This window comes from Rhincodon typus, chromosome 2 (assembly GCF_021869965.1).
Source record: "Rhincodon typus isolate 14 chromosome 2, sRhiTyp1.1, whole genome shotgun sequence".
NCBI classification, from domain to species: domain Eukaryota; kingdom Metazoa; phylum Chordata; class Chondrichthyes; order Orectolobiformes; family Rhincodontidae; genus Rhincodon; species Rhincodon typus.
The window spans coordinates 53,707,075-53,718,403 of NC_063333.1; the positions used below are offsets into that span (position 1 = coordinate 53,707,075).

General features: G+C 41.8%; 1 protein-coding gene across 6 annotated transcripts in view; it reads left to right on the plus strand.

The window, feature by feature from the left end:
* Window positions 1–11,329, plus strand: part of dazl (deleted in azoospermia-like) — a 153,198-nt gene that overhangs the window by 43,137 nt on the left and 98,732 nt on the right. For all 6 annotated transcript variants that reach the window (XM_048613226.1, XM_048613213.1, XM_048613221.1 and 3 more), the window contains one exon: window positions 1,914–1,968. In XM_048613226.1, coding sequence (XP_048469183.1) covers window positions 1,914–1,968 — 55 coding nt within the window. The remainder of the gene's footprint in view (window positions 1–1,913; window positions 1,969–11,329) is intronic.

Genomic DNA, 11,329 nt, shown 5'->3' on the forward strand with positions numbered 1-11,329 from the left:
TTTTATCGGGTCCATCCCTGCTATCATTTGACTTGCTGCCAAGAGCAGCACCATTGTTTACCAACACACCCTCTTCTAGTAGAGCCTTAATTCCACTCTTACGGCATTTTTGACCATGACCCCACCACTGAATACCATGCCATCATTTCTTAGACTCCTTTTTTGAACTCGTCATTAATCTCCTGTTTTGGAGACACTCCATGCCCCCCAGCATCAAGAGTTCCCCAGCCCAGCCTGCTTGCTGCTGCTCCTCAGGGTCCAAGAATGGGACCCTAGTGCACTGATTTTTTCCAGCCTGTTCTTATCCAAGAAAACTGATTTATCCCTATCTCAACATTTTTGACTTTCATTCGACAAACAAGATTCTGCTGACAATCTCTGCCACTTTATAGTATTCATCTAGGAGACAAATCACCTTTGCACAAAGGACAGCCTACCACCATGACATCCTTGAAACCTCTCCACTACTTCGTTGATTGGAGGCCTCAATAGGTCTTATCCACCTCCACACTCCACTGGCTGAAGTTTTCTCACTGTGGACAATCTTTCCTCCAAATTAAGTGCTACTTCAGGACTTTGTGTTGTTCCTAGCTTTGCTTGGAATATATGGAGTAATTTTGTTCCACTTGTCTTCCCACTTTTGCACTATATTAATTGTCTGTGTGTCCTAATTTGCCCTTGCCCAAACTCAAAAAGGATTAATTATTTGATCCAGTTGTAACTTATTACCTCCCCTTTACACAATCCATCTTTGATACCCTGCTTACTTGACTTCTCGGCCTACAAATGGAAGGCTGAGCCTTTTGATCATTGCTTGCCTTAAACTTGCTGACTTCTGCAGCTATCTTGATTTACACTCTGTATTTTGTTTGCCTGGTTTCTCTGCCAGGTCTATTCTGACAATGTCAACTTACTAATTGTGATTCAGATGTGTTCCTCTTATTGTTAAGAGGGGTTAGGGGGTTGGCAACTGCTGTCTGTTCCATTTGACACTTCTCACAACCATTCCACTCTCCAAGCACCATAAATGACTTTCCCATGTCCTTGTCCTCCATACTATGAGCTCCTTTGTTCACTTCATTATTTTCTGACACATTCCGCATGATAGCACCAACAAACACTATTTAACATGCCCTTTTCCTTGGCCATTGTGAAAGGACCAAACCCTCTGTGACATTCCAGTTCTTTACTCAATTAGCACACTGACTACAATTCAGAATCACTGCATTGGCTAGAAATTGCTTTGGTGGTTACAAAGCAAACTTCATAACAGGTCTTTTATGTGTTGCTTACAATGTGAACAGGCCAAACAAATTGGGTTGCTGCCTTTTGGAACACCACCATGCAGTCTACTAGTGTGACCCTGACCTTCCAGCCAATTTCTCATTTTAATTTTTCGCTTCACTTGCACTCTGGCCCCTTTGTCTCTTAGACTTCTAATGAAGATCAATATAGTTTCATCTTCTCTTTCATTTTGGGCATTTTGTATCCACTCATGGCTCTGTTTGTTTAAACAATTTCAGGTCATAGCTGCACCCCTCATGTTTCTCAGATGACAGCTATTGGTAATGATCATGCAATTTCCATCTATGCTTCCTCTCTGCACATCTTTTTGTTACGTTGCTTGTCTCATCCCCTCTTATTTCCTCCCCCTTCCTTTTACCTGCTTTATTAAAACCTGTTTGTGTATCGTATTTCTTTCCCCCCAGCTCTGACAAAACTATTAGTGATCTAAAATGTTATCAGTCTCCACAGATGCTGTCTGGTCTACTAAGTATTTCCAGCATTTTCTGTTTTCATTTCAAAGTACTTAATTGGCTGTAATACTGTTTTGGAATGTCCTGAAGTTGTGAAAAGTGCAATAAAAATGCCAGTCTTTTCCTTCTCATGTAGTATTTATTTTTTATGTTCAGATATGGCTTTGTCTCATTTCACAATGATGTGGATATACAGAAGATTATTTCTGAAGTAAGTGAATTTTGATCCCATAAAAATAACACTAATATTAACAATTAACTGGTTTTAAAAGCCTACAGATCTGTTGATTTTTCAGTGAATTATAATAACATTGTAATGCTTGCTGTTTCTTTAATATTTTCCACTGCTATGCTCATCAAGATATGCTTTAAAATTATTTGAAGATGATTGTTTAACTTTGAACTCACTTCCTCTCCAGATTCAGACTTTTGAGATTTAGAATCCAAAAATGGTAGCAAGAAAATTTAAATGGATCAATTTATCATCATTTCATATAGAAGGAAAAAAAAATTAAAATTCTGGTGGGAGTTTCCAATAATGCCCTTAGATTTATTTATGAGGGAATGTATGTTGTTGGAAGCTCACACTAATTTTTTGTGGAAGGAACTGGGCTTAATTTCAGTCTGATAGAAAGTTAAGAATAGGAATTCAGCTTTATATATAATCTAAAACCAGGATGACTCCGATTTCTTCCCCTTTAGAAAGGATTTTGAAATCTTAGGGACTGTTCAACTCGTCATGACTCTGTTGGCCCCCTGAAAATTGCTGTCCATTTTATCCCATTTCCTGGCTTTTCCTGTATAACTGCAAACTTTTCTCAAATATTTTTCACATTCTCGTTTGTAAAAGCTGTTTGTCTGTTTTCATCACTCTTTCAAAGCTAACGTTCTATATCATAACCTAATTTTTTTCATTCTCTAGTTCTTTTTACTAATTATCTCAAGCTTGGATCCTCTGATTACTGATCCTTGTGTTCTAGAAATGCTTTTTGAAGACCCTTCATAATTTTGAATGTGCCAATCAAATCTCTTCACGTATTACTACTATAGCAAAAATAACCCTATTTACATGGTTATAACTTGCTCAGAGATAGTAAGAACTGCCGATGCTGGAGTCAGAGATAAGTGTGGAGCTGGAGAAACACAGCAGGCCAGCCCTCTGATGCAGCCTGACCTGCTGTGTTCCTCCAGCTCCACCACTCTGTTATCCCTAATTACATCGTTTCTGTTTTTAATAAATTTCCTCTGCACCTTTGCCAAAGCTTTGACATTCATCTTTAAAGTATGGTGCCCAGAATAGGACACAGTACTCCAGCTGGAACCTAACCAGTGTTTTATAAAAATTTAGCATAACTTCAAAATTTTCAAATGGGAGCAGAATATGGGGATTTAAGCCAAGATACACTGGGAAACTGGCTTCGTTGCACTGACCTTTACTTAACTCTGAGTTGGGTTAGTTGCAGGTAACTCCCTCAGGATGGTTTAGTTACTTAAATAAGGTAATATCTCCAGTTGTGTTTTGAAGCCTACAGTGCTATTTGGAAGGGAGTTCCAAGATTTTGACCAACTAAGGAACAGCACAGCAGTTTCAACTCAGTATGGCTTATGGTTTGCCTGGGGACTAGAGTCAGCATTTTACAGCGTAGGCCCATTGAGTCCACACCAGTCATTAAGCACCTATCTACTCAAGCTCCATTTGCTGACACGTGGTCAGTAGCATACTACTTGCATGTTGCAATGGGTCCCATTTCTACCAACCTATCAGGCAGAGAGTTTCCAGATACCTGTTGCCCTCTGAGTGAAAAATCTCTTCCTTCAATCTTCTGCCCTTTATCGTAAATCTATGGTCCCTGGTTATTGATCCCTCCACTGAGGGGGAAGAGTTTCTTACAATCTACCGAAGCTATGTTTTTCATAACTTAGAAACAGCATTTCCAATCCCTTCCCATTCCTCCAACCACCACCACCACCACCACCCTTGTTGCAAGGAAAACTAACCCCAGCCTATCAAATCTACATTCATAACTGTTAATGTGTCAGTCCAGGCAACATCCTGGTGAATCTCCATCGCATTCTCTTTCCAGTTCTTTCTGTACCATGGTGATCAGAAGTGCACAGTTCTCCACCTGTGTGTCCTAACTAATATCTTGCATAGCTTCATGGTGTTCCTGTACATCTGTTGCATTGTTTTTCTAACTGGTAGAGATCACGGATTTGGAATGATGTACCCTGAGTTGCTATAGTGCATTGTTTAGATGATACACACTACCATTGATGAAGGGTATACATGTTTAAAGATGGTGGATGGGTTGCCAATCAAGCAGGCTGTTTTGTCTTGGTGTCAGTTTTCTTTATTATTAGAGCTGGACTCATCCTGGAAAGTCAAGAGTGTTCCATCACAGTCCTGACTGGTACCTTTTTATATAAGGTGAGAGGCTTTGGAGATACAGGAGGGGAGTCTCTGCAGAATTCCTAGCTTCTGTCCTGCTCTTGTAGATATTACATTTTTATGGGTAGTCCAGTTCAGTTTCTAGTCAGTGGTAGCACCCAGGATATTGATAGTAGGGGCTTTAGCACTGGTAATGCCATTGAATGCTGAAGGGCGTTAGTTGTTGGAGCTGGTCTTTGCCTAGCAGTTCTGTGGCAGTGAAAGTTATTTGTCACTTAGCCATAACCTGAATGTTGCAATAAACATGAGCTACTTTAGTACCCAAGCAGTCACGAATGGTGCTAAACAATGCAATCGTTAGCAAACAGCACCACTTCTGACTTCATGATGAAGGAAAAATCATTGATGTAACTGAAGATGGTTGGGCCTAGGGCATGACCCTGAAGAATGTGTAAAGTGATGAGCCATCACTGTACTTCATCAAAAACAAGTATATTGTTTCTTAAAAGTGGTGATCATAACTGCACAATGGTCCATGTGTGCCTTTAACAAAGGGCTGTATATTTGTAACAGTACATTTGTTTCTGTACTCCAGTCCCCATACAGCAATGTGATCATGACATTGTTCCCGATTTTGTGTTGCACCTGCCTGCTAACATTTTGCAAACCTTATATGCCCATATCCAAGTTTCTCTGACCATCTGTATATAAAATGCCATACCTTTTTGAAAACCGATCTGCTTTTCTATTCTTACTATCAAAGTGCATAAACTCTCTTTTTTGTTACGTTTATTGTTTATATGCCTTTTTATTTTCCCTGCTCACTTACCCTGTCTGTATATCTCTTTGTACCTGGCTGTGTCATTTTGACTGGTTTACATTTCTGCTTAGCTTTGCATTGTCAAAGTCCCAAAGTCATTTGCATACATTATATACAATTGAGGCCCCAACACTGATTCTTACTAGACCTCCCTTTGCATGGCAATTGGAGTACAAGAATAAACAAGTTTGCACACAAATGTATAGCCCTTTTAGTGATTGTATACTTGGACCTCAGCGCACAACCTGCCAACTTCAGAATGCCTGAATCATGGCTGGTCTTTGCTTCTTGACCCCCCCAAATTTCTATCCATCTAATTTGATTCCCATAGTTTCATGAGCCCTTACCTTGCCAATAATATTTTTCTGTGACAGTTTATTAAATGCCTTTTGGAATTCAAGTATCCTAAGGATGAATAACAAGGGAAACTGATGTAAAGGAATAAATATTGATTCTTCTACCCATAAAGAGATGAAAGTTCATAACATAATACTTTCTTTTATACCCATGTTCATTAACCTTGTGTAACTATGATGCTTTACTCTTTCCCTGTAACACCATATATAGTGCAACTCTGCTGCTTCAGCTGAGGTAAGCTGAAATGCTCTTCTTTGATACCTTTTTAAGTTAGAGTCTGAAGGTCTTGTGAAAGACTGCTCGATTTGAAATTGTGTAAGGGTAAATTCTGCCATTTGCAGAGGAGGCAGTGTTTCCATTCTTGATCTAGCTCGTGGGCCAGCTTTAGCTTATTGTTGTCCTGTAGAACAGTGTCAGTTTGGTGCTGAATAGCAATGTGCTCTAAGTCTGCGATATGTCTGTAATGATTGTTAATGAAGTCAGCCAGCTGGACATCGTAGAATGAGTTCCCTAATTGGGGCTGTTAATCACATCAAATCAGGGAGCCCTGGTTGACACACAAAAAGGGTTATGTGTCAGAGGTACTGACTCTGTGGTTCCTGACATCTGAATGAGGTAGTACTAATGTCATCGACTGTTCATGTTTAAATAAAAGCAAGACTTGGTGACAAGATACTGGCCTCTGGAGTTATTTCAGTGGCGACAGGAGTAAAGCACAATTCTGAAGAAACTCTCTTGTAACAATCATCTAAGTTTGGGCAGGCATTTCTTACATCATGCCTTTGTTTTATAAACTTGACTCATTTGAACCTGCCTTTGAGGACTGGGCACAGTATGTGGAAAGATGCATTATTTTTTCTCTGCAAACAACATTGCGGCGGACAAAAAATGAGTAATTCTCCTGACAGCCTGTGGAGCGGCAGCTTTTTCTGTCGTCAGGAAAGTAATGTTCCCTATGGCACCAGATAACTAATACCTTTCAAGAATTAACGGACATAGTTAAGGAATATTATGACCCTAAGCCACCTCTAATTGTGAGATGCTATCGCTTTTACTTGGTAATTCGAGATACAGGGGAACCTGTATCAGGAATTTTGACTCGGTTACGATGATTGTCGGAAGCCTGTGACTTTGGTTTAACCCTTAATAAGATACTTAAGACGAAACAGTGTGAGATTAATGATATAACTAGGCAAAAAAAACACCTAGCTGATGCCCAACCGGACTTCAAACAGGTGCTTCATCTAGCTTTAGCGTGGGAAATGCAGCAAGTGGAGCATTTGAGTTGCAGGGTATTCCGAAGGAAGTGGACACCCTTATCAGTCTGACTGAGATTGGAGAGCACCACTTGAGTGCAGGCAATTGCATAACCTCACTCGGGACATATCCTGATCAGAGCGACTGTAAGTCAACCTAAAGCGAAACCCCAAAACAAAGTCAAGCCTTGGCCAAAAGACATTTTTCCCTCCCCACCCTTATCTGCTTTTTGGAGGGACCACTCTCTCCGTGACTCCCTTGTCCGCTCCACACTCCCCACCAGCCCCACCACCCCTGGCACTTTTCCATGCAACCAAAACAGCTAAAATTTTCTCCAGGATCTGGGCCGATAAGCCATTGTCGTATTGGCAGTTTGCAGACTCAACAGCACAGGAGTCCTACTACACCTAAATTGAGTAAAATAACTCATAGGCTGGTATCCAAGAGAGTTCATACCCTGGAAAGTTCACCTACATCTGACTTGGAACAGTTAAATTGTTTAGCAACATCAAAATCAGAACCAATCAAGATAAATGTCTGGTTAAATGATCATCCAGTTCTAATGGAGGTCGACACCAGCTGTATCGGTAATCGCAGAACCAGTTTTTAATAACATTTGCTCTGGCACTCGGCGTTTAACTTTGCGCAAGACCCAGGCTAGGCTGAGGACCTATACTGGGGAGGCTTTACAGATTATGGGTAGAAATTTGGTCCCAATCTCTTATGAAAAGCAACTGGTTCTGTTATCAATGATTGTAGTAAAAGGTTCAGTCCCAAGCTTGATGGACGAAATTGGTTGTGAGCGATTCACCTCAATTGGCTGAACGTTTTTCAATTAGAAAATGGCAGATTGGATCTGTTTTATTACTGTCACATGTACCTAGATATAGTGAAAAGTATTGTGTGCAGTATAGGCACATCATATCATGGAAAGATCATAGGATGATAGAACAGATCGAGGAATACAAAATTACAGAAAAAGCAAGATCAACATTAGATTTGAGAGATCCGTTCACAAGTCAAATAACAGCAGGGAAGAAACTGTTGTTGAACCTGTTGGTACATGTATTTAAGCTTTCGTATCATCTGCCTGATGGAAGAGGTTAGAAGAGATTATAACTGGGGTGGGAGGAGTCTTTGATGTTGGCTGCCTTTCTGAGGCAGTGAGAAGTGTGGATGCAGTCAATGGATAGAATGTTGGCTTGTGTGATGGATTGGGCTCTGTTTACAACTCACTAGTTTCTTGCGGTCCTGGGCAGAGCACTTGCCGTTCCAAGCCTTGAAGCATCCAGATAGAATGCTTTCTGTGGTGCACGTGTAAAAGTTGGTGAGAATCAGTATGGATGTGTCAAATTTCCTTAAACTCCTGAGAAAGAAGAGGCGTTGTTGTGTCATCTTGACTGTAACATTGATGTGGGTGGCCCAGGACAGATTGTTGGTGATTGTCACTCCTAGGAACTTGATGCTGTCAACCTCCACCTCTGCTCCATTGATGTAGATAGGGGTGTGCCCCCTCCTTCCTAAAGTCGATGATCACCTCTCTAGTTTTGCTGACGTTGAGGGAGAAGTTATCCTTGCACCATGCCACCAAGCAGTTTATCTCTTTCCTACATCTTGTCTCATTGTTTGAGATCCGGCCTACAAAGGTAGTGTCATGAGTGAACTTGCAGATGGAGTTCAGACAAAATTTGGTCTCAGTCATGAGTGTACAGGGAGTATTGTAAGGGGCTGTGTATGCAGCCTTGCAGGGTGCTGGTGTTGAGGATTGTCATGGAGGAAGTGTTGTTGCCTATTCTCACTGCGGTCTGTGGGTCTGGAAGTCGAGGATTCAGTTGCAGAGGGTGGAGCAGAGATCTAAGTCTCGAAGTTTAGAGATTAGTTTCTTTGGGATTATAGTGTTGAAGGCGGAGCTGTGGTCAGTAAGTAGAAACTTCATGTAAGTATCTTTTATTGTACACATGTTCCACTGAGTGTAGGGGTAGGGAGATGGCAAGTGCTGTGGACCTGTTGTGCCGGTAGGCAGATTGCAAGGAATCAAGGCAGGCTGGAAGACTAGAGTTGATATGAGCCATGTCTGACCTCAAAGCACTTCACAATTGTGGAGGTCAGAGCCATTGGTAGTTATTGAGGCATATGTTTCTTTTGGAACCATGATGATAGTGGTCTAATTGAAGTAGGTGGGGACTTCACATTGTAGCAAGGAGAGGTTAAAGATGTCAGCTGGTTTGCACAGGATCTAAATGTACAGCCAGGAACTCCATTTGGGCCGCTTGCTTTCCTTGGGTTCACTCTCGTGAAGACCGATCTGACATCTGCAGCTGTGACTGAGGGAACAGGTGCATCTGTGGCTGTCAGGGGCTGGTGACACCATTTTGCTGACCTCCTGTTTGAACTGTGTAAAATGCATTGAGGGCATCAGGGAGGGACGAATTCTTGAACTGACCCATCGGGCTTCAAAATTGATATGACTGGTGCTGCTCATTCTGCGAATTGGAATGATTTAATTATTCCTTCACTTTCTAGCCTTCTGAATTCTGCCTCTACTTTTGCCTGTAAAGTTGACTGAAGTCCTAATTAAATACTCAGACGTCTTACAGGAAGGTCTAAGGACTATCAGAGCAACCAAGGCATGTTGACCAGGAGGATGTCTGCGATTCTACAAGCTCCCCCCCTCAGTGCCATTTTGCCTTATGGGCAAAAGAAGAGGCAGAAATCAGAAGGCTGGAAAGTGAAGGAATAATCCCAGCAATCCACTTCTCAGAATGGGTGGCACTGGTCGTAATGATTTTGAAGCCTGATGGATCCAGTTCCCCTTTGTGTGGATTTTAAACAAAAGCTAAACTGCTTCTCACAGCTAGTTAAATAACCAATCCCTTGCATAGAGGATTTATAAGCATAGCTGACAGCGTCACTGTCCTTCATGATGCTGGACATGAGCTGCGTTTACTTGTAATTGTGTTTAGATGAGGCTTCCCAGAAGTATGCTGCAAGTAATATCTATAAGGGCTCGTACCAATATACGAGACTGCCATTTTGGGGTATCGTCAGTATGTTCAATTTTTCAGTGGATGATGGAAACATTTTACTAGGTCTACCTTGGATTGCCATTTTGCCTGGATGTTGGCCTAATAACAGGCAAAACTAATAAGGGACACTTGGATGTTGTCCTGAGGCGTTTTTCCAAGGCAGGTGTGTGTCTGAGAGAGGAATAATGTGTTCTCAGACCCTACAAGTGACCTACTTGGTCCACAGAGTCAATAAGATGGGGTTACACCCAGTGGAAGATAAAGTGAGGGCGAGCAAAGGTGCCCTGGCTCCTACGTCTGTCCAGGAGCTTAGGTCGTTTCTTGGGCTGGTAAATTGTTATGGAAAGTTCATAACGTAACCTGGTATCCATCCTGGCACCTTTACATCAACTCCTAAAAATGGTCAGTCTTGGAAATGGTTGCGTAGACAAGTCCTAGCCTTCCATGAAGTAAAGAAACACTTAACATCCTCCATGGTGCTTGCTCTGTATGACCCCAAGAAGAATCTGCTATTGACATGATGCTTCCCTGTATGGCACTGGGGTGGTATTAACTCATAGGTAGCCCAATGGAAAGGAACACCCAAAGCTTACACAGCTGAGACTTTGGCCAATGCTGAGTCTAAATATGCTTTGAAAAAGGAGGATTGGCAGTCCTATTTGGAGTCCAGAAGTTCCACCAACTGCTTAATAGATGAAAATTTGATTGGCACAGACAGCAAACTCCTGTTGGGTCTGCTTAAAGAAGACTAGGCAGTGCTGGCCATAGCTTTGTGCCACATTCAGTGATGGGTTCGACTTACAATTACAAGTTAGAACATCCTCTGGGAAGCTGCGTAATGAATACAGATGCATTGAGCCGCCTCCTATTCAGAGTTACATGACCGGTGGTACCAGTTGAAGAGTCTGTAATATTAAATTTTCTGGACATGTTCCCAGTCACAGCTGACCATATCAGTCTTTGGATACAGATCCAGTCCTTTCAAAATTGAAACAACTGGTATTAATGGGGTAAACCAAAGGGCCATCACAACCAGAATAAAATTTGGAACTGGAGAGATGCGCTTAACGGTAGAGAACATCACATTGTCATGGGGAGCAAGAGTGATTGTCCCGAGCAAAGGTTTTAATCAAAAACTGGCCGAACTCCCCCAGGACTATCTAGAGGTTTCCAAAATGAAGATGTTGGTGAGAAGCTATGTCTCGTGGTCATACTTGGATACAGTCATAGCAGCATTGGTGAGCAGTGCCCAGATTGTTAACAAGGATGCAAATTACCGTCAGCAACTCCTGTACATCCGTGGAAATGGCTGGGTAAATCTTGGACTCGGTTGCACATCGACTATGCAGGCCCTTTCATGGGTTTGTTCTTGGGTATTGCAGATTCCTGCTCAAAGTAGTTGGACGTGCAAACAGTAGGATGACCATTGAAAAACTGCATGTGTCTTTTTTAACACTGAGTCCCAGAAGTATTGGTCACAGATAATAGGCTATCATTCACCAGCAGGGAGTTTGGTTAGTTCTTAAAGTCAAATGGGATTTGGCATGTAAGGACTGCTCCATACCACTCATTGTTCAATGCACTGGCAGAGAGAGCAGTCCAAACTTTAAAGGCTGCCTTGAAGAAACAGCCTACACCTTTGCTAGAAGACCAGCTTTGTGGTCCTTAGATTATAGGACTGCCAGCGAACTGAACAATGAGTGGTATGGAGCAGTCCTTACAT